The 23,425-nt window shown below is 36.8% G+C and overlaps 1 protein-coding gene across 3 annotated transcripts; it reads left to right on the forward strand.

The window, feature by feature from the left end:
* Positions 1-1,010: 1,010 nt before the first annotated feature.
* Positions 1,011-21,746, forward strand: CLEC4D (C-type lectin domain family 4 member D). 3 transcript variants are annotated; one of them, XM_058558877.1, is made up of 7 exons: positions 1,011-1,167; positions 12,406-12,507; positions 14,218-14,310; positions 16,507-16,617; positions 17,356-17,507; positions 18,555-18,670; positions 18,948-21,746. In XM_058558877.1, the coding sequence occupies exons 2-7, from the start codon at positions 12,480-12,482 to the stop codon at positions 19,093-19,095; spliced, it is 648 nt and encodes a 215-aa protein (XP_058414860.1). In that variant the 5' UTR covers positions 1,011-1,167; positions 12,406-12,479; the 3' UTR covers positions 19,096-21,746. The 3 variants fall into 3 exon arrangements, with proteins under 3 accessions (XP_058414860.1, XP_058414859.1, XP_058414862.1); XM_058558876.1 differs by lacking the exon at positions 1,011-1,167 and having other exon boundaries at positions 12,275-12,507; XM_058558879.1 differs by lacking the exon at positions 1,011-1,167 and having other exon boundaries at positions 12,275-12,507; positions 14,221-14,310.
* Positions 21,747-23,425: the final 1,679 nt, after the last annotated feature.

Consider the following 23,425-nt stretch of genomic DNA (forward strand, 5'->3'; position numbering starts at 1 on the left):
ATTTCTTTTGGGATTTGTCCCCAGAGAGTTTACTAATCACATTTATGATTACCTGACTCTATCCTCCTTTGGCTATACTTGGTCTAAGCTACAAAAATCAAATTCTCTCTCTCAGAGATTCTAAATATGAGCTGAGAGACATAGGGCCTGTGTTTTAGGAATCAACCTTGTTGATAGCAGAGCCCTAGGTTTAAGATCCAAATACGCTTGTGGCTGAGGTTCCGCAAGCTACCTTGATTCAAACTCTTGGGGGAGGCTAGTTGTTCAACAACCTCTTGGATTCTGTGAAATGCATGAACAGCCTTCTTATAAAGTTTTTTCTTTAGCAGGGTTTTTTTTTTTTTTTGTGAGGAAGATTAGCCCTGAGCTAACATCCATTGCCAATCCTCCTCTTTTTGCTGAGGAAGATTGGCCTTGAGCTAACATCTGTGCCCATCTTCCTCTGTTTTATGTGGGACGCATGCCACAGCATGGCTTGATGAGCAGTGCATAGGTCCATGCCTGGGATCTGAACTTGCAAACCCCAGGCTGCTGAAGCAGGGTGCTTGAACTCAACCACTACGCCACCGCCACTGGGCGGGCCCCTCTTTAGCAGTTTTAAGTGGGCTTATTTCTATTATTTGCAAATGAAAAGACTTACCATAATACACAGGTCATACGGAAAACAAGAAGCAGGACAATGACAACCTGAGAAGGATTAGAATGGAATCTAAAAATATATTGGTTTGGGGGAATAGCTACAACCTTAAAAGGAAAGTTAAGTATGTCCTTGACTATAAAAGCAATACAGATGTAAGTGTCTAATCTCTTATTTCCCAAGGATTTCATCTTCTGTATATAAACCCAGTCAGTTGCCCAGAAGCATGGATGCTGTCTACCCTACTTGAAGAAAGTTCTTTGGTTAACGTCCTCGACTGCAGTCTGGCCTCTAAGATGCGTCAGCAGCACTTACGAGAATAAAGGCAATTCTTTACTGTTGGTCTAGACACATTCACTTGTAAACATTTCTGGTTTACTCTGGCCTGTCTGACCTCTGAGAAGCATATAACCCCAGATGAGTATTTTTCACTTGCTCCACCAAAACAGGAAGCTGTGGGTCCCCACTGAGTCACTGGATTGCTGCTAGTTGTCATCCTGTTTGCCTGTGCTGGTTTCATCACCATCGTGGTTAGTATACATCTTTCCTTTCTCTGCTTCTTGCACAGATTCCTTTTTTAGTGTACTCCAGTCATGATTTCCGTACTTGATATGTTCTTATTCCCTGTTAGTCTATGTTTTTAGTTCATCTGCCAGCTAATGTTTATTTTGTCAGTTGCTTTTTACTTGATAAAATGTCCTTCTTTTCTCTGAGAACTATCACCTAGTGGTTAAGAGTATGGGCTTGAGTGCCGTGTTACCTAGATCTGAATTCCAGTTCTAGCACACTCTCTATGAGTGCTCAGGCAAGTTTTTAACTTTTCAAAGACTTGGATATGTTATTTGTAAAGGGGGGAAAAATGATAGTACTTACCTCATTTTATGAAGATTAAGCAAGTTAATTTCTGTTCAGTGCTTAGAATAGTGCCTGGCTTCTCAACAAATGCTAACTATTATTGCTTTAGAGGTATGTTTTTCATAATGCTCCCAGGTTATAGCTAGCATCAACTGGCACTCATTTTCTCCCAGGTGTATTGCTTAGGTTACTTGTATTATTTGTATTAACTTTTTTAGACCAAGGGGTATTGGGGGTGGGGCGGAAGACACACTAATGATCCAACAAAAGATGTGGATAATAAATCAAAGACAACCTGTAAGACCACCTTGTTAGGAATCAGTCTACAAAGCATCCATACTTGTCGGCCACTCACTTCTCCAGCATCTTCCAGCTGTATTCACCAATGTTAACCTACTGCAAACTCAGCCTTGCTTAGTCTTTGAGTTGAGCTGAGAAATCACAAAGGATGTCAACTCGCCTCATTTGTAGGGCTGAAATTAATTTTGCTGCGGATAGACTTGATATCTACAGTGTGAAGTATTTGCATTGCCTATGAATTTTGAAATTCTTTACCCTATCATCATACTACCCCCCAAATACATCCATTTTTGACCCATTTAATATGATTAGGCTTCTGCCTCAGTTTTTCTGTTGACGACTCTGGTTTCTTGCTGAGTTTTGGACCCTGGGTTGAAACTGTTCAACTGACGCTCAATCCTATCCTTTCTGATCCCCTCCTCTGGCTGTTCTCTGTACCTAAAATCATCTAGTATGAAGACTGTCAGTGCTGTTACTCATCTGATTTCAAGTATGACCAATGGCTTGACCATTCTCCTGTGGCTGAGTCCTGACTCCAGAGTTTGACTTCCTCAGAGACTGACAATATGTTCAACCATGGCTGAGTTAGAAATGCTTTCTGGACGTTGTATAATTGATTGTTCATTCTTATCCCTGTGCTTTAATGCACTCAAAGGGTGCATTTTGCCATTGTAATTCTCTATTCACTTGTACTGACTTATATGCTTTTGCCAATATTGGTAGTATGCAATAATAAAAAAGAATGCAAACTCTGAAATCATAAATGTCTATTGTCAAATAAAATGTGCACAAGAAGACAATTCAAACAGATAAAAGAGTTCATGATGAAAAGCAAGAATCTCTCACGTCATTGTTCCCTATCCTAACTCTATTGTGCAGAGGTAAATTGTTTTAGCTGTTTTTTGTTTTTTTTTAAGTTCTGGTGATTTCTTTCCCATGACTCTAAATAATGCTTGTATCTCTATTTCTGAACATTACAATCCTGTACTTCTTGCTCCACTAATTCTTTTTTACTCCCTCCTCTATTTTTACCTCTTCTGAATTTTATTATTTTTTTTGTGAGGAAGATCAGCCCTGAGCTAACATCCATGCCAATCCTCCTCTTTTTGCTGAGGAAGACAGGCTCTGAGTTAACATCTATTGCCAATCCTCCTCCTTTTTTTCCCTTTTTCTCCCCAAAGCCCCAGTAGATAGTTGTTTGTCATAGTTGCACATCCTTCTAGTTGTTGTATGTGGGACGTGGCCTCAGCATGGCCAGACAAGCAGTGTGTCGGTGCGTGCCCGGGATCCGAACCCGGGACGCCAGCAGCGGAGCGCGAGCACTTAACCGCTAAGCCACAGGGCCGGCCCAGCCTCTTCTGAATTTTGATAATTAAATGATGATGATTATTACTTTTAGTTATTAATTTATTGGTTACTTTTGTAACTGTAAATAATATTTTGTTCATTCATTTTTTTATATCTCTATTAGAATGAGGATGGCTGCCTCTGCACTCCCTTCACCTTTCTGCTCACTTTTACTTCCTACCTTTTGTCAGCCACACTTTTAATTTTACCTTGTCAAAGCTTTTGACACTTACATTCTCTACAACAGCCATGATCAGGTGCCCAGTTTTGTGGAAAGACTAACTCTAGCCAACGAACTTTTACATGACCATGACTCTTTGGGGCCAAGAAATTGTTGAAGATTATGTTTCCTTCTCTGTGGGTCCCATGTCTCAATTCTGATTTGTTAAGAGGAGATTGGTCCTATTACTAAGGTCAAACGGATTCTATTTTCTTAGATTCCATAAATTGTTTTAATTCAAACCACATTTTAATTTGCTTTCTAATTAGACCCTATTCTCTCATATAGCTTTTTTTTTCCTGATATTGTTAATTATCTTTTCTTAAATAATCTGTTTCTGTTATATCCTTATTCTTCAATCCTTCCAATTTGTCTATTACATGGTGTTCATCTTTAATCTGGTTTTCTCGAAGCCTTCCTTCTGCTGCTCCATACTGTACTCACTGCTCTCTAGGCCTGCTCACGGTTGTCAGACTCCCCATCCTGGCTCTCCAGGTTTGTATCTACTGTTTCTTGTATCCTGCACCTTTCTCTTTGTTGCAGTGGGTATAACTCTTTGTCTACAAACTTGAGTGTGCAAAAAAATTCACATTTTTTTTAAGTAAAAAAAATATCTGATTCTAAGACTATTATGCCAGCCTGGTAGGAAAGCCCATCTCAGTCAACCTGGGGCTCCTTTCTCCTCATCGCAATTGCAGGAGAATCCAGGAAGCTTATGTGTTGTCTAGTGAAAGGAGGAAGGACTCTTAATCTTCAGTGCCTCAGGGTCACCAGTCATTGTCCCTTCATTCAAGTCTATGTGGGATCTGGGAGGTGGATGGCATCAGATTTCCTGTGACGACAGTCCAGCTTCTCTAGGGGAACTGAACAGTTTTTCTTCTCTGAAGTCTATCCGCTTTTGGGGACCTGTCAGGGTGCAGAGTACAAGTTCTTAGTATAATTGGAATGTGACAACTTTTGTTCACATCTAAGTCTTTGGAAAGCTCTCCTCTATCTCTTTATCTGCCCTCTAGCCTAATCAGCCCAAGAATCTCCATCTTCTGGAAAACAAAGGGGAGAAAGGATACTGTTTGTTACAAGGAATTTTTCTTCTTGGCCCTGTGCCACAGGCCTTCTCTGAGGTGAGGAAACACAGGCCTGGTGGCCTATGAAAGTGTAATTTCATTTATTTCAAGTACCCAGTTACATTGGTAAGAAGTCAAATATCAATTTCATTTCTTTCTTTTGAGGAGATCTGTATTTTTTCTCTCGGGAAGAGTTCAGCATCCTTTCTTGATGCTCGGTCTTTTAAAATATTTTGAGTCTGTGAGCAATGGTTTGTCATTTTTATGTACTAACTTTTTCTAACATTATCTTAGAACAAAGATTGATACAAATATCTTGTAAAATACTGAGACTCTCACATTTGAAAGGAACTCCATTTCATAAGATTGAAACGAATATCTTGTAAAATACTGAGACTCTCACATTTGAAAGGAACCCTGTTTCACCTAATTAGTGAGTCATTTACTAACTATGCAATCTTGAACATTGTATTGCCTCTTTCTAAGTCTCCCAGCAGGTGGTAGGACATGGTGGGACATAGGGGGACAACTTCTACTTATCTTCTAGGTCATCCCTTCCTCCAGGAGGACTTCTTTCCTCCCTCTGCATCCCTACTCTATCCCCAGACTGGGTTATGTTCTCCCATTTTTCTTCACTATTACTTAGTAATTACTTCTGGGTAACCCACATCAGTTATATAAGTATTCGTTGAAAAATCAGTTTTCCCTAATACAATATCAGCACCAAGAGGGCAGGTAATTTTTACCTATTTTGCCCACCGCCTTTTGCATAGTGCCTGGAAAAGTCCTGGCACATAAATAGGTACATTGTGGAATTGGTGAAAGACCATGTTCCCTGCTATTTTCCCACAACCTACATAGTCCTTTGCATATAGTAGATGCTCACTAAATATTTGTGACTAATTAGTGATTAGTTTTTGTTTCCATCTCCTTCCTGGCCCTGGTTTCTTCATCAGGAATTTCCCTGTTATGTTTATTGTCTATATACCTTACTCAGGTTCTATCATTAGGACAAGTCCCAAAACTCTGAAGGCAAAAAATTGTTTCTTTGCTAAATTTTGACATAAGATTTGAGGCTGAAATGTTTCTTGCACTTCAAAGCAATAATTCACCTGTAAGATACTGTGGGAGAATCTTTGACAACGGCCATTAAAGGGAAAATGGCAAAAAACAGAAACTCATGGTGTGGAAGAGATTGCACAGCCCAAAAGAATGGGCAGCTTAGAATTTTTTTAACTAACAAACTTTGCAATGCATTGTGAGATTTTGAATAGCAGACTATCCATCTCTCTGGCAAACTTCTCTGGCTTACTTTCCATAGACTCATCTCCATTTCCGGGCTTGGTTGCTGCAAATTAGTTTGCTTATTTGGAAGAGTTGTCTGACCAATGTCTTAATGAATTTAGTAGGCTGATTTGATTTTCATGTCAATTTTTAAAAGGACATTTGTCTTTTTTGTTGTTCTTGTTTTTACTTCAAAGAAATAATATATTTTTTATCATGTAGGCATTTATTGCTATTAACTTCCTTCTTAGGACTGCTTTTGCTGCATCTTACAAGTTTTTGTATGCTGTGTTTCCATTTTCATTTGTCTCAAGGTATATTTTGATTTCTCTTTTTATTTCTTTTTTAACTCATTGATTATTCAGTAGCATGTTGTTTAATCAACACATAATTCTGAACTTTCCAGTTTTCTTCTTGTAATTAATTTCTAGTTTCATACCGTTGTGGTCAAAAAAGATGCTTGATATGATTTCAATCTTCTTAGATTTATTAAGACTTGTTTTGTGGCCTAACATATATATGATCTAGCCTGGAGAATGTTCCATGCGCCCTTGAGAAGCATGCATATTTTGTTGTTGGATGGAATGTTCTGTAAATATCTGTGAAGTCCATCTGGTCTAATATGTAGTTTAAGGCCAATGTTTCCGTATTGATTTTCTGTCTGGATGATCTATCCGTTGTTGAAAGTGGAGTACTGAAGTCCCCTAGTATAATCGTATCACTGTCTATTTCTCCCTTCAGGTCTATTGATATTTGCTTTATATATTTATGTGCACCTATATTGGTTGCATAAATATTTGTAAATGTTATATTTTCTTGTTGGATTGACCAGATTCCCATTATTCAGATAATGACATTCTTTGTATTGCAGTCTTTATCTTAAAGTCTATTTTGTCTTATATAAGTATAGCTACCCCTGCTCTCTTGTAGTTTCCATTTGTGTGGAATATCTTTTTCCATCAATTTACTTTCAGTTTGTGTGTGTTCTTGAAGCTGAATTGAGTCTCCTATGGGGGGACTCAATTGGGTCTTGTTTTTTTAATCCATTTAGCCACTCCATGTCTTTTGATTAGAGAATTTAGTCCATTTTATTTAAAGTAATTATTGATAGGTATGGACTTACTATTGCCATTTTGTTCACTGTTTTCTGGCTGTTTTGTAATTCCTTTGTTCCTTTGTGATCTGATGATTTTCTGTTTGGGTATGCTTAGATTCCTTTCTCTTTATCTTTTGTGTATCTACTATAGGTTTGTGCTTTGTGGTTACCATGAGGCTTATATAAAACAACTTATACTTAGAACAGTCTATTTTAAGCTGATAACAACTGAAATTTGAACACATACTAAAGCTCTACATTTTTACCTGCCTCCCCACATTTTATGTTTTTGATGTCACAATTTACATCTGTTTACATTTTTTATTAAGAAATTATTGTAGTTATAGTTACTTTTAGTACTTTTGTCTTTTAACCTTCATACTAGATTTATAAGTGATTTACTCACCACCATTACAACATTAGAGTATTCTGAATTTAACTATATATTTCCTTTACCAGTGAGATTTATACATTCATATGTTTTCACATTACTAATTAGTGTCCTCTCATTTTAGCTTAAAGAAGTTCTTTTAACCCTTCTTGTAAGTCCAGTCTGGTGATATTGAACACCTTCAGTTTTTTCTTGTTTGGAAAACTCTTTATCTTTCCTTTAATTCTGAAGGGCAAGTTTCTAGGTAGGGTATTCTTGGTTGGCAGTTGTTCTCTTTCAGTGCTTTGAATATATCATGCCCCTCCCTTCTGACCTGCAAAGTTTCTGCTGAAAAATCTGCCGATAGTCTTATGGGGGTTCCCTTGTATGTCACAAGTTGTTTTTCTCTTGCCACTTTTAAGATTCACTCCTTGTCTTTAACTTTTGACAATTTAATTATAACGTGTATTGGTGGGGGTCTGTTTGGATTCATCTTGTGCAGAACTTTTTGGGCTTCCTGGATCTGATGTCAGTTTCCTTTTCCAGATTAGGGAAATTTTCAGCCATTATTTAGTCAAATGAGCTTTCTACCCCAATCTCTCTTTCTTCACCTTCTGGGACCCCTACAAAGGACAATTGTTGGTATCCTATAACTGCTTTAAACTATCTTCACACTTTTCATTCTTTTTTCTTTTTGCTCCTCTGATTGGATGAATTCCACTGCCCTGTCTTTGATTTCACTGAGCCTTTCTTCCACTTGATCTAGTCTGCTGTTGAGCCCCTATACTGAATTTTTTAGTTCAGTTATTGTATTATTCACCTCTGTGACTTCTGTTTGGTACTTTCTTATATTTTCTATCTCTTTGTGGAAATTCTCACTGTGTTCATGCATTGTTCTCTTGACCTTAGTAAGCATATTTATGACCATTATTTTGAACTCTTTATTAGGTAAATCACTTATCTCCATTTCATTATGGTCTATTTCTGGAGTTTTATCTTGTTCTTTTGTTTAGAATATATTTGTCTATTTTTAATTTTCCTTGATCTCTGTGTTGGTTTTGGTGCATTAGATGAAACAGCCTCTTCTCCCAGTATAAAAGGAATGGCCTTGTAGGAGATGAACCTTATTGTTCAGCTCAGCCTTAGCTCTTGGTTGTCTCTCAAACTTTTGTGATTAACCAAGCCACCTTCTTTGTTCTTAGTGGTTCCCAGTAGTTGAGGGTGTGCAAAGACCTGATAGTATCCCAAAGAGGAGGATCTCCACACCTAGAAGTGGGCTGATTACAAGTCTGACCCTCAGACAGCAACTTTTAAAGTATGCAAGTAGACCTTTTTCATGGAAAGACTGGGAGCATTTCTGTCTGCTGTCTTTGCATTGAGCCCTAGGAAGATAGCCAGTTAAGAACTGTTTCTTTGTTTGCTATAGTCTTGTGGGTCTCATGGACCCAAGCCCCACTGGCTTTCAGAGGTAGGTGTTTTGGGGGTCTATCCCTCAAGTGAAGTCTCAAAAGTTGAAGTGCTAGATGTTGGGTTCAAACCCTTTCCTCTTCAGTGTGTAGCTGGGAGTTGGACATTCCCTCCTGATTGCACATCGCTGTGCCAGGGGTGGGGTTTATGGAGAGAGTGTGTCTTAGCCTTTCTGAACCATTTTGATATGGGTTTTTTCCTCATTTGCCTGATGTATAGGAGTCCTTCAGCTAGTTTCTGGATTTCTTTCAGAGGGAGTTGTTCCTTGTCTAGCTGTAGATTCATCGTGTCCATGGGAGGAGGTAAGTTCAGGAGCCTCCTGTGTCTCCATCTTGGACTGGAACCTGATAATTATTTTCATTTATAAACTTCACTTGTGATATTAGTCCATTTTAGTCTGTACTTTTCATAGGATTTATTTTTTTGCCACCAGATGTGTCTCCCAGAAATATTGTACTTCTACTATCTTGCTTGGCTACTGTTACATAACTTACTAGCTTCATCTGTTAGCAATATTCCAAAACCATGTATTCCTCATTTCATCAATATCAGTAAGTTCATATTGGGGTTTTATTCTAAGATATAAGTGAGTCCATATTCTTAGCTCTTTTGCTTAGTATATCTGACTAATTCATAATTTTGCATTGCCTTGCGAACCCTATTTCTACTCAGTTATTTTGTTTGAACTCTTGGCTTCCCTTTCCACTTGGTTATTAAATGTAACAACTGATGTATATTAGTCTTTCCTGTTGTTGATGCAGAATTGACTTTTTCCCAGGATTACTTCTCTTATCATTTCTGGTGTCTATTATTTAGTTTTACAAGACAAAACAAGGAAATACCTATGCTTGGAAATGTATATACTCTTACTGGAAAAAACAAACACTCACATGTATTAATGTACATATTATAATAATTTCTTTTTTTTTTTTAAGGTTTCTGCTGAGAAATCTGCTGAAAGCCTGATAGGGGTTCCTTTGTAGGTTATTTTCTTCTGCTGTGCTGCCCTTAATATTTTTTGTCATATTATCTGCCTTGGAGAAGGTCTTTTTGCATTGATGCAATTAGGACTTCTATTTGCTTCATGTACTTGTAAGTCCCATTCCTTCCCCAGGTTTGGGAAGTTCTCAGCTATTATTTCTTAGAACAAGCTCTCTGTTCCTTTCTCCCTCTCTTCTCCCTCTGGGATACCTATAATTCTTATGTTACTTCTCCTAATTGAGTCAGATATTTCATGAATAATTTCTTCATTTTTAAAAAATCTTAGTTCTCTCTCCTCTTCCACTGGAAGCATTTGTAGATTTTTATCTTCTAGGTCACTACTTCTTTCCTCCATAAAGTCTGCTCTATCTTTTATGCTTTCTACATTATTTTTTATCTCATTAATTGTGTTCTTCATATCTAGAATTTCTGTATGGTTTTTTTTAAGGGCTTCAATCTCTTTGGTAAAGTATTCCTTCTGTTCATTAATATCTTTCCTGAGCTCATTGAACTGTCTTTCTGCATTTTCTTGTAATTCATTGAGTTTCTTTATGACAGCTATTTTGAATTCTCTGTCATTTGGATTGTAATCTTCTGTGACTTCAGGTTTTGTTTCTGGAGAGTTGTTATTTTCCTTCTGTTCTGCAATGTTATGGTAGTTCTTCATGGTGTTTGATGAATTGATCCTCTGCCGGTAGGATTTGCGGTAGTGTCTGGTCACGGATTCCACCTACCAGCACTGCGGAGGCAGGGGCTGTGTTTTCTGTTCTCACCTCATTTCCTCATAGTTGTGCCGCTCTACATTTGGGTGGGCTGGCCACAGCCACTCAGCAGGTTGTGCTTATGTGGGCAGGCCTGATGTACTCAGCGGGCAAGTTGCACTTGCATGGGTGGGGTCACTGTGCTTGGCAGGAAGGTCATGCTAGCATGGGCAGGGCGCCTTTGCATGGGCTGGGTGCTGCATTTGGTGGGTGGGTCTGGCTGGGCTGCTGCACTTGCCAGGCAGGGTGCCTTTGTGGGCCAAGTGCTGCACTTGGTGGGTGAGGCACCTTCGTGTGAGCTGAGCTGCCACCATTCATGTGGATGGGGCCGCCGCAGTAGGTGGATGCCCCTGAGGGCTGGGCTACCACTCTGAAAGCATTTCCACGCAGGCCAGGCTGCCCCACCTCCACCCATAGTCCTGCTGGCTGTTGTGTGAGGATCTGTGACCTGGATTGCTGCTGCTGGGGAGGGGCAGGGGTCCACTTCCTTAGTTCTATTGCTTCCCAGGGGTCCAGTCCACCCACCTTCAGGTGTATACCTGTGTGGATCTCTCAGGCATCCTGTTGTGTTGTTTAGGGAATCCTCTGTTGGTTAATGAATGTCGATTTAGTTGTAACTTAGAGAGGAGAGACAAAGGGAACAACTCAGTCTGCCATGGTGCTGATGTCCCCCCATAATAATTTCTTTGTTTGCTAAAATCAATTAAAAATAAACAAGCCTACTAATATTTATTCATAGTTTATATTTGAATATATTTATATTCAAAATTTATATTTTGAATCATTGGGAATTTATGGATTTTTATATATTCAAATAGTTCTAATTAATCATCATCATAAAAAGAAATTATATTTATGCCAAAATTATTTAAACTTGTCCCTGCAAATGTTAACCTTCAAAAACAGAAACCAGTTTAAGAGGCCAGGTGTTTATTTGGGATCAAAGAACTACAATTCAGGGAGAACAGACTCAGGTAGGAACTCAAATAGTGTCCCTCTAGGGAGTAAAAGTCAGGGGCTTTTAAAGGCAAAGAGGGGAGGTTGTAGTACAAAGAATTTTAGTCGGAGTTGGAGGCAGCGAGCCAATCTTGGCTAGACACTGATTGACTATTGATTCTATCTTCAGCAAGTCCAGAATCCTCAGTCTTTGTCATCAGAATGTCCATTCTCCTGCTGACTTCTCAAACAATTGCTTGTAAAACAATTGCTGTTTTGGCCCAGTCCAAAGGTTTGGCCCAGTCCAACGTTCAAGACAGCAAGGCAGTTTCTCTGGAAAGGCAGCTCTGACTCCATTTTAAAATTGTTCCACTGTAGTTAATTTTGACACATGTTAACCACTTTACTTTTTAGTACATTTTATTTTTGATAAAGATTGTGTATTTACCACAGAATTTCACATTTCCTCTACCTTTGCCTTAATAAGTCTGTTTTATCTAGGAAGATCTTAGGGTTTAATCAACAGCTCCACCACCTCTTCCTCAACTCTAAAACAGAGGTTCTTGTGTCTTTACATACAATGTACATACTCTGTGTATATTAATAGCTTTTGTTCACTGTTCACGTTGTCTTTTGCCATCTTGCACACAACTTACTCAACTTGGAGAACTTTCTAAGGTGGAGCTTACCTCAAGCATATAACTGCCTTTGAAAATATAATATCCAGGAAAAAAGAAAGATGAAGGAATATTTATTAAATTTTTATTAGGTATAGTGATTATTCTTTTAAGGCATTGCTATATTTTTTGTTTGAATGAATAAAAAAATTGAGACATTCCACAAGACACACTGACCTAGTGACCTCAACATACTTAATGGAAATTTCTACTAACTACTTTTGGGCATTGCTTTCTCAATTTCCTTTTTTCTTTGCTCCATCTCCCAGAGTGAATCAAAGGAAACCTCTGTCTTTAAAAACACTTCTTCTTTTGGTTAAGTCTTTTACATTGAGAACTTTCTAATCTCACCAGAGTAGGTAAGATTGATGTTCAATCTCAAGTATTTCTCATGATTCCTTTATTCACAGAAATATACTCTGGGGAAAAAAATAAGAGGCTTCTGGTCCTCCCAATCACTGGAAAACAAGAGAGTTAACACACAATGAGGGGAGAAGAACCTCAAAGTAAACGTGAGTACTTTCTCTCCTTTCAACTTGAAAGAGGCAGATAGAAACTAAGATTTAAATATATGAGTTGACAGTAGTTGTAGTTGTGAAGATTGACGATGATAACGACGGGGAGGAGGAGGTGGAAGGAAATGAGGATGATTTTGGTGAAGAGGAAGGCCCTAGATAGATTCAAATAAATTGGGTAACAGCAACTTCTTTATAAAATGTAAATTGGGCCAAGAGAGGAGATAAAGTATACATAAGAGAAATAAGATGGAAAGAAATAGAGTAATTTGGGAAGATTCTTTTAAAGGGAAGAGAGAGAAGGAAGATATAGAAAACACACTGACTAAGGCTCACAGTGTGCCTGAGGCTTAAACTTTATTCCATTTTGTGTTTTACTTAATTGACACAAATAGATTTGTATTATGAGAACATTAAATAACATTTTTGAGAACTGGAAAGAACAAATGCAAAAATACATAATTTTAAAATTAAAGTTTTTCTTCATCCCTCGTCACTCTTCCATGGCAAACTTCAATGGGACCACAATGTACAATGGTCCAAAAAAACACATTTTTATGTAAAAATATGTCTTGGAGATTTTTTATGTCAGTAAATACTGATATACACGATTATTTTAATTGCTATATTGATTTCAATCATATGGATTCAGCATAATTTAGAATTTCTACTATTGATAATACGCATGCAAGCCTTGCAGGACATTTGGTCCTGTTCAAAACATCCATAACACATTTGGTCCATGCCAAAAAGTCCTTGATATTTACTCCTGTCCAAAACCATTTGGACCAAATATGCTCATGGATGTCTTGGACAGGACCAAATGTCAAGGACGTTTTGGCATGGACCAAATGTCTTCTGGATGTTTTGAACAGGACCAAATATCTGCTAATCCATGCAAGTATTAGTTTATAGTGTTTTTTTCTATTTTTAAAAGTACTTCAGTGAATATTCTTTTATATAAATAAGTTCAGTTATTTCTATAAGATAGATTCCTACAACTGAAATTCTTGTGACAAACGTAATGCATTAAAAATTGATAAATGCTGTTAAATTGATATAACAGGTTTTCTAATTTACGGTTCAACAGCAGCAATTATTTCCTCACCAAGAGTGCTTATTTCCCCTCATCCTTGCCAACACTACATATTTTCAATATACTTTTTAATATCTGATATGTGAAAAATCATACCATAATATTTTAGATTACATTTCCCTGATTAAGCATACTTTTATTTATTTAATGGCCAGTCATAATGTCAGCAAATTACATTTTCAGCAAATTTCCTGCTCAAATTTTTGCTCAGTTTTCTAATTGATTTTTATAATTCTGTATACAGCCTGGATATTAATACTGTAACAAGATTTTTCTTTCATGAGTTCCTTGTGTTTTAACATTATTTGTTATATAGAAATTTTAATTTTTATATACCCAAACTATCAATTTTTTAATGAATTTTTTGGGGTTATGTGTCTTGCTTATAAAAAGCCTTTTGATTCCAAGAAAAAAAACTGTTTACATTTTTCTTATTTATTTATTCATCAGTAAGCTCTAAAATTAATTTATTCAAGGGAAATCTTTAAGCACTCCTCTAGATCTAAAATATTTTGGGTGATTTCATATTTACCTGCTTCTTGGTAGAATTAGCTTCTCTAGTTCTTGTGGCTGAGAAGGGGATAACCTATTTATCTTTCTCTTCATCCTAGTAGAAGGAGGCTGCCATTCCCAGCTCATCCCTTGGGCCATTGCCATTGTTCTCATCTCAGTTCTCAGTGTCTGTTTTATTACAAGTTGTTTGGGTAAGTTATCAGCAAAAGTAGAACCCTCCTTGAATAACTTTCCCAAACAAATTTCATAAAGTTGCTCTAAACCTTTTATTATCTTGATTTTCCCCAGCATATCAATCTATAATGCCTTCAGGGTCTTGGATTAAAATTAAGAGCTACATAATTAACCTTCTGTTCTTTGCTGGTGCTGCCTTGTGTCAGGGAATGAAAGAGAATTCAGACCCTTTTCTATACATGTGAAGGTTGTTGACCATAGTAAATCATTCCCCATTTTGGCTGAGATTACAAAGAACTGCATTTTATGAGTAAAGAGTAACCAACAAAAGACCAACTTTCTTGTGGACTGCAGTCTGCCTTTGAAAAGAACAGTTGGAAGACTTGTTCTCTCTGATATTGAAGCCTTGTATAAAGTTACTGTAATTAAAGTAATATAGTGTAGGTGCAAGTATGGACAAATAGACCAGAGGAAAAGAATAGAGAGTTTAGCACATATGAACTCTTTACATAACACAAAAGGGGATATTGCGGAGTTATAGGGAAAGAATAGTTTTGTTCAATTAATGTGGTAGAGACTATTGATTATCTATATTTAAAAAAGTAAATTGGTCTCTTGTCTTATATCACGTACAAAAACCAATCTGAGGTGGATTATTGGCCAAAATGTGAAAAGGAAGTCAGTAACACTTTTTAGAAGATAAATGGAGAATATCTTCATGACCTTCAGGCAGGGAATGATTTCTTAAACAAGTCACAAAATGTGCTACCCAATAAAGAGAGCATTGAAAAATTATACTACATTAAAGTAAGAATTACTATACAACAAAAGATACCACTAAGAGTGAAAACAGAAAGGCACAGGAGATGTTTGTGTGCATACAATTAATAAAAGATTAGTGTACAGAATATATAAACAACTCTTTCAAATCAACAGGAAAAATATCGACAATACAACAGAAAAATGGGGCAAGTCTTGAATAGGCACTATAGAAAAGAGAAAATGAAATGTCTAATAAACATATAAAAAAGAGTCAACCTCATTAGTTTTCAGAGAAATGCAAAATCAATTCACAACGAGATACCTTGCAAACATACCAGGATGGCAACAATTAAAAAGTCTGGCAGTACCAAATATTGATGATGCCGTGAAATAAGTGGACTTGAATGAATTACTGCTGGTGGGAGTGTAAAGCAGCACGACCACTTTGGAAAAGTTTGCCACTATCACAGTTGACAATATGCATATCCTATTGCCAGCAATCCCACTCCTAGGCATATACCCTACAGAAATGCATGCTTATGTGCCCTGGGATGCATGGTCAAAATTGCTCACAGCAGCACAGCCCACAATAGCCAAACACTGGAAACAATGCAAATAACTACCAGAAGAATAGAGAAATACATTTTAGTGCATTAAAACAATAGATCACTTTACAGCAATAAAAAGGGGTGCTTATATTTGCATGTAACAACATGGAAAAATTTCAGCTTTCGGCTCAATGCTGAGCCGAAGACAGAACCAAAAGAATACATATTGTATGATTCCATTTACATAAAGTTCAAAAGCAGGCAAATCTGATCTACATGGTTTAGAGATATGTTATTAAGTGGTAAAATTGTGGAGCAAAGCACAAAGTGATTACTTTGGAAGCCATGACACAGTTACCTTAAGAGAGAGAGACTGGGCTACGTTTGGAATGTGAGGGCCACCTGGGGTGTTGGCAATGTTCTGTTTCTGGAGCTGGGTAGCTGTCACCTGAAGTGGTCACTTTACTATAATTTGATAAACTGGACATTTATGTTTTCCCTTTTACATTTGGTTATATTTCAAGGTAAAAATATTTAAAAGATAAATGTAAAAGGCTCATAAAACTTTGCAGAACTATCCCAGTGTTCACCAAAAATCTCCACTCTAACACAGATTCTGATTAAAAAAAAGTTCTTAAAAGCACATGCACATAAACCTCCACAAAGCACAAACACTCCCATAAAGCACAAAATGGACAATATGATAATAAAAGTATTAATTTTCAAACGTTGCTTTCAATTAATTCACCTGGAGCTGGAACAAAGGAACTGCGTAAGTAAGAAAAGAGAATGTAGGGGTCTTAACTATTAGGGTAGAAGAAAAGATAGAGAGGTTGGCCCTCATTTCCCTAATTAAGTGGTTATACAGGAAAAGGAAACTAACTTTTTTTTTCTCCTTGACAGTGTCTCATCGAAACTTTGTACGCTGCAGAAGAAGCATGAGTGGGTTCCAGTTACCAGAGCAGCACACAAAGCTGACGTGCATCAGAGAGAAATCAGAACTGAAAGGTACAGGTAGCAGAGAGCATAAGAGAATTTCTTCCTTATTTCCATTTTTATTCAAATTCATAATTTGATTTAAAGAATATCAGTAGTAAACCAGCAGAGATCAAAATAACATAAGATGAGAATCCGGCACAAAAGTGAACATCAGTAAATTGAGATGGAATTGCTTCTCATGATTGTAATCAGTTTTATAACTGGAGAACGTAACAATACATTTACGGGCCATTTTTGACATCCAAAACATAACGTTAATTTAATTCCATTTTCTTTTGATTTAGACATATCATAAGGACTGTTTCCTCCTAGAATATATAGTGTCTTTATCTTTTTAATTATTTTGGAATTTATAAAGTCAAATTCTCCCCAAATAAGGGAGAACGGAGAAATGCCTGAGAGTTTTAGCAGGTTCTTTGCCCCCTTCAGATAAAATATCCTGCCAAAGGCTTTGCTATGGATATACTTTAAATATGAAAGTAAATAGATGTAGGGACATTGAAAAATATCATGTTTTCTAAGAGAATACCCTGTAATTTTCTCACAGTCATTATGTGATTCAGATACTTTTGTTTAGAAGCTATTTAAAAATGTGACTTTCAGAATCTTTAAAAGGAGGAACAGAATGATTTTGGTAATCCTTGTATTATTCCCATAAATGTTAATTAAATATCAGGTAGTAGAATAGTCATGCAATCTGTTACAGATGAAATGCTCCTTTGTAGCTAATTTTCATTTCAATTTTCACATGAGAGAGCGCCTGGAATTGCTGTCCTGTTGGCTGGAGATCTTTCCAGTCCAACTGCTATCTTCCTCTTAATGACAACAAGACCTGGGCTGAGGGGGAAAGGAACTGCACAGGGATGGGGGCTCATCTGGCCACCATCAGCACAGAAGCTGAGCAGGTAGGTTGGGAGGCTCACATCAGTTTCTCTGTGGGTTTGAATCTCTTTCCTAAGAAAGAAATTTCCCTGCTCTGCCTCTGAGCCTTTACTTCATCTATTCCATCTTCCTGGAAAGCATCCTCTTCCTCTTTCATTTTTCTTCATATGGCCAACTTCCTTTGTTTTTCCAGATTTGATTCATGTTATTTCTTCCAGAAAACTACCCTGACCACCTTCCCTCCTCCATCTTCCCTATTCTAAGTTGGAGGTACTTTCGTGGTACTCTGTGCAGTGGACTGCAATTGTCTGCTCGCTGCTCCGTCTCTTCCACTGACTCCTACTTTGCAGAGGGCTGGGGCCATGCCTTACTCATCTTTGCACCTCCAATGTCCTGTGCCGTGCTAGGCAAACTGGATAGGTCTTGATAAATGTTTGGTGAGTAAGTGAATAAAGGAATGGTTAATCAGGACTGAAATAGCTTCTCAGGATCAAGCATAGGAAAAATAATTCAGATGTATGGTTATAATTCTAAATTAAAAAAATCTTAAGGTAAATTCAATTCTTTAAAAACTGAAATTTATTTCCTCACATAATATCTTTCCATATATGTACCATGACTCTGATTCTACTCTTTTCTTCATCAGCATGGTTTCCTGGAGGATTCTGTTTTCACGGCCTTGCAATCCACGGGTTCACTCTTTGAATAAAACGGAATTTAATGAAATACACAAAGAAGGCAATTTAAAAAAAAAAAGTTCCTAAAAATCAGATCCTATTAAGCACTGTGCTAAGTGGTTTGCAAATACAATCTCACTTAATCTTCACAGTAACTTTATGAAGAAGTGGAGGTGTCCCTTTTGGAGATGAGAACTGGGGTTTGGTGAGACTAAAGCACTTACTAACATTACACAATAAAGAGCAGAGGTAGGATATGAAATCACGTCTGTCTGATGCCAATGCTTTTCTGCTTAACTATAATCTATTTGATCTCTTCCCTCTTTTTCTAATATAACAGCTACCATATAATAGATGCAAATATATTTATAATAATTTACATTTTTTATGCAGAACTTTATTATTCAATATTTGGATAGACGATTTTCGTATTTCCTGGGACTTACGAATGAGAACCCTGAGGGCCAGTGGCATTGGGTGGACAAGACACCATTTAACCCACATATAGCGTGAGTATATTGACTGGGTGAAAGAGCTTTACAGGCAAAGGCGAGAAGAAGGTAGCAAGCAGGATTCATTTCGGGATGGAATATAACAGTATAAAAATGCTTATTTAGAACAGAGCAGTATGTATTGAGTAACCTCTATACTAGTCTACTACTATATGTTTATTGGATAGTGCAGCTGTAAGTTTTTCATCAGGGGCATTTCCTCTGCATTGTCCCCTGACCTCCACACACACTTGCACGCACACACACACACATAATTTTTTCTTTTTCATTTCAGATTCTGGCATGAGGGTGAACCCAACAACTATCAGAAAGAAAACTGTGTTATCCTTGTAAATGCTCAAGACAAATGGGCCTGGAATGATTTTCCCTGTAATGCTGCGAGAAGAAGGATTTGTAAGATACCTGGAACAGCATTCAACTAGAAACCTATGAAGGCGTCCTTGTGTTGAGGACAGAGAAGAACCAATGAGACTAGGGCAGCATGTAGGTGCATCATTGGAATAGAGAAAACATGCTGAGTCATAGAACATTTTCAGTCATGATGGCCTTATTTATTTTTGTTCATTTCATTCAAGATAATGTGTTTTTGTCTGGTGGTTTAGTGGAAAGAATCATCTTTTCTGTGAAAATCAGTTTTCATTAACTTTGCTTGCTTTCTTTTTTTTTTAATTTTATTTATTTTTTCCCCCAAAGCCCCAGTAGATAGTTGTATGTCATAGCTGCACTTCCTTCTAGTTGCTGTATGTGGGACGTGGCCTCAGCATGGCCAGAGAAGCAGTGCGTCGGTGTGCGCCTGGGGTTCCAAACCCAGGCCGCCAGCAATGGAGCGCGCGCACTCAACCGCTAAGCTACAGGGCTGGCCCTAACTTTGCTTTCTTGATAGTTTTTCAAAGCATTTACTTTTTGATTGGTGTGCATTGGCTACATATCTAACAGAATGGCTTAAAGGGTGTAATCTCTTAGTCATTTTTTCCTCTGCTCAGATTCTTAGCACTTAAAATTCAAAGGCAGGATATTCCAACTGGTAGTGGTATACTATTTTTTTTAACCCAAATATCACAAATATTTTGTCTCAAGTTGAACTTAATGTCTTTTTGAGTGGAAAAGTCTCTTATGGCCTACCTTAACCAAACTCCTTCAATTTGTATAGCCGAGGAAACAAAACCCTCAGGGAGCCAATGAGCTCACCTTCACGTCGCTAGTTCATGACAGAAACAGGACTATGACCCAGATCTACCTTCATGAGTGGTGAAACGTATTCCCTTTGGTATTATGGAAAAGTTACTGGGGCTGACTTGGCCTCTTGGCTAACAGATAAAAGTTCTTAATTATTCGAAGTAACATTGTATTAGTGTTTCTATATTTTTAATCTGAATCAGAAAGAATCATATTTTCAACTCATTGATGTAAATTGTTAACATGTTTCTTTAGAGCTATAAAGCTATAGTTCAAACTAACAAGGAAGTCATTGTTTTAACAACATGAAATTATGATTTTGTGATATATGCAGTACTAACTATGAAGCGGTCACATCCAATGTCAACACAATATGTTGGTCTTTCTTAAAATTCTCAATTAGCTGCTGTTTCCTGGATCTAAGTTAAAAAAAAATTCAAGCAACAGCTTTTTAACTTAAATTCCTTACCACTATTTTTAAAAACAGTATTTATTATGTAAATAATTAGTGATTTTCTGAGTTTGGAATATTAACATTTGATAGATTAAGTGTGTGTGTGTGTGTGTGTGTGTATATGTGTCTGTGTTTAAGCTGATACTTTTAAGTGAAGTGGTGCTAGGTGATTTTAATTGTGTTTGCCATATTCACTAAATTCCATAGCACAAAATCTTTGTAGATTTGTTGAAAATAACAATAACTTGTTGAAATAACTTTATGTAAATGCTAATAAGCTTTGTAGAGATAATATTATCCATTTTTAATTTGTATAAAACTGTATATAGATAGAGATTCAGTTGTCAATAAAATGTGACCTCTTTGTGATGTTATACATCTATGTCTCCATCTCTATCTCTAATCTGCTTCTCCCAATGCTGCCCATTTTTCACTAACTCCATGGTGACCACCACAGACCAAGGTACCATCTCTCTTACGTAGACTACTGCAATGGCCTTCTGATTGGTCTCCCTGTTTCCACCCTTAGTTCTTCAGTCTATTCTCAACCCTCATGGCCCCTCTCCTATTCTTCACAATTTCTTTAAGACAGCTGAGAGTAATTTCATAAAAATAAATACTAATTTTTTAGTACATTGTGGTAGTCCTAGAAGTTTGAAACAGAAAAAGTTTAAATACTGTTTCCATCTTTGAAAAAGAAATGTATATATATGTTAGAAAGACAAACAGTAAAAACATTTATTAAAGTATAAGATAAATCTTCCTTCCACCCTGAACTCCATCCAGTCCCCTAAATGCGTCTTCAGAGTAACTATGATTATCAGTTTCTTTTATGTATTTCAATATATGTTTACATGTATTATATAAACACGTATAAATATATAACCCTCAATTTTTACACTAATGGAAACATTGCCTACATAATCTTGAACATTTTACATTTTTTAATTTAACAATATAATTTAGAAAATCTTTCATACCTTGTTCCTTATAAGTAAATAGTGTTTCACTGTATTGGTGTATTACAATTTGAAGTAACCTTAAAATGACAAAATATTTCCTTTAGGTAATAAAAATCAACAAAATAATGGCTGTGAAACAAACTACAAGAGCAATCCCAGTTCAGATCAGAAAAGGAAGACAGAGTTCCAAGAACATTTCTTTTCCCCATGAAAATATAGGACTAATAAAATGCGCTTAATACATTGAGAGGTGATGTATGATTCCGGGAGAGTTAAGGGATGAATTATTAATTAGTGCATACAAAACTAGATAAATATGAAAAATGATGCCAATATTAGCTACATGAAAAGAAAAATGTGTTTAAGAATACACAATCATGATATAGTACATGATTCAACTGTGAATAATATTTACATATTCATAAAAATGTAAATGTTGAATATTGTTTTAACAATAAATTATGATTTAGTGATATCAGAAGGATGGGAATTTTGTGTGTGTGTGAGAGGGAGATTCTTGTTTCATTTCATTTCATGTGGAGAAATTATTGAATTATCTAAAATTGAAAAAAATCAAAGCTTTATAGTTTAAAGTGTTTTTAGAAACTATTAGAAATAGCCAATCTATTTAGTAACATGGAACTCAACAGAAGAAGGAACATCTAAAGAGTTGACTATGGTTGCCTCTTGGACATGGGAATCAGGAGTTGGCTAAAAACAGCTATTTTTAGCTATAATCCTTGTAGAAGAATTGTTTTTTTTTTAAGCAATGTACATGTATGTACATTGTATGCAAATTTTTGATGTAATTAATCATATTGACATTTAAAAAGAGATGCTTAAGCATCATTTAATAGAATCAATAAACCATTCAGTGTAAAATATTTAACAAATAAGAAATAAAAACAATTTTCTACAGAGGGTCTACTCCAAACCTACAGCAATCATTATACTTAAAAGTAAACCATTAGAAGCATTTTCTTTAAAGTCTAGAAGAAAACAAGGATGCCCACTACAGCAGCTTCTATCTAAACATATATTGGTAGTCCTAGCTAGCTTAGTATGATCAGAAGAACTGGAAAGGGAAAAAACAAAACCATCATTATTTGCAGACCAGAACCGTGCAAAGGAAATACAACGCAAGTCAAAAATATGAGCCATGTATGCTCACATTTTCCAGTAACTACATCAAAAAAGTAAAAATAAATTATTATTGTAACAATTTATTTTATTTAAACCAATATATCCAAAATATTATCATTTTAACACGTAATCAATATAAAACTATGAGTGACATATTTCACTTTTTTTTCAAAATAAGTCCTCGAAAAATGTGGTGTATTTATTTTACAGTTCCCAGCATACCTCAAGGAGGACTAGTGTTCAGTGTGCAGTAGCTACGGTACTAGATACCTCAGTATACAGGCAACATAATTATCTGCAAAGAAAATGTAAGGGAATCTACAGCCAAAGCGTTAAAAAATAACAGCAGAGTTCAGCAATGTTTCTGGATAAATTATCCATATACAAAGATCAACAATATTCCTGTATAATACCTGCAAAATATAGAAAATGTATTTCTACATCAAATGTTACATTTACCATAGCAATACAACTGTAAGACACCCAAGAATAAACTCAACCAAATGTGCAAGTTCTATGGAGAAAACGATGAAACTTGGTTGCAATGAGTGCTCGTCTGCGTGCTCCACCCTGCGACGCTTCTACGCGGCCTCTCTTACGCGGTGCTCCTACTTGGACTCAGAGGCCAGCGCTCCTCACGTTAGCTCAGGCTTTGACACTTCAGGCAGTCTGCGCCTCCGCCAGGATGCTCTCCTGAATCCGCTGGGGCTCCGACACCCTTACTAGCCTTCCCGCCTCCGCCCTCCGCTTGACGCAGACTCACCTTGCTCAGGCTCTCACTCCCTGTGGAATAATCATGCACCCCCGTGCACACTTCGCCCCCATACATCCATGCATACACGTGTAAGCGCTACCTTGCTCTGCTCCATTTGGTAAATGATTTTAGGACTGTGCTGTTAAGAAAGGATAAAAAGGAAAGGGGATTGAGAAGAAGAGGATGTAAAAGAGCAAGAATATTTTACATGATTCTTCATAATTTTTCTGTACATCAGAGGGACCTTTTAGGAAGTAATTTTT

The sequence above is a fragment of the Diceros bicornis genome, chromosome 17 (assembly GCF_020826845.1).
Source record: "Diceros bicornis minor isolate mBicDic1 chromosome 17, mDicBic1.mat.cur, whole genome shotgun sequence".
NCBI classification, from domain to species: Eukaryota; Metazoa; Chordata; class Mammalia; order Perissodactyla; family Rhinocerotidae; genus Diceros; species Diceros bicornis.

Excerpts from the sequence above, each read along its gene's own strand:
- CLEC4D (XM_058558877.1), top strand. The coding sequence starts at position 12,480 with ATGAGGGGAGAAGAACCTCAAAGTAAAC. Across the intron at positions 12,508-14,217 it reads AGAAGAACCTCAAAGTAAAC|TAGAAGGAGGCTGCCATTCC; the intron begins GTGAGTACTTTC and ends TCTTCATCCTAG. Across the intron at positions 17,508-18,554 it reads TCAGCACAGAAGCTGAGCAG|AACTTTATTATTCAATATTT; the intron begins GTAGGTTGGGAG and ends TTTTTTATGCAG.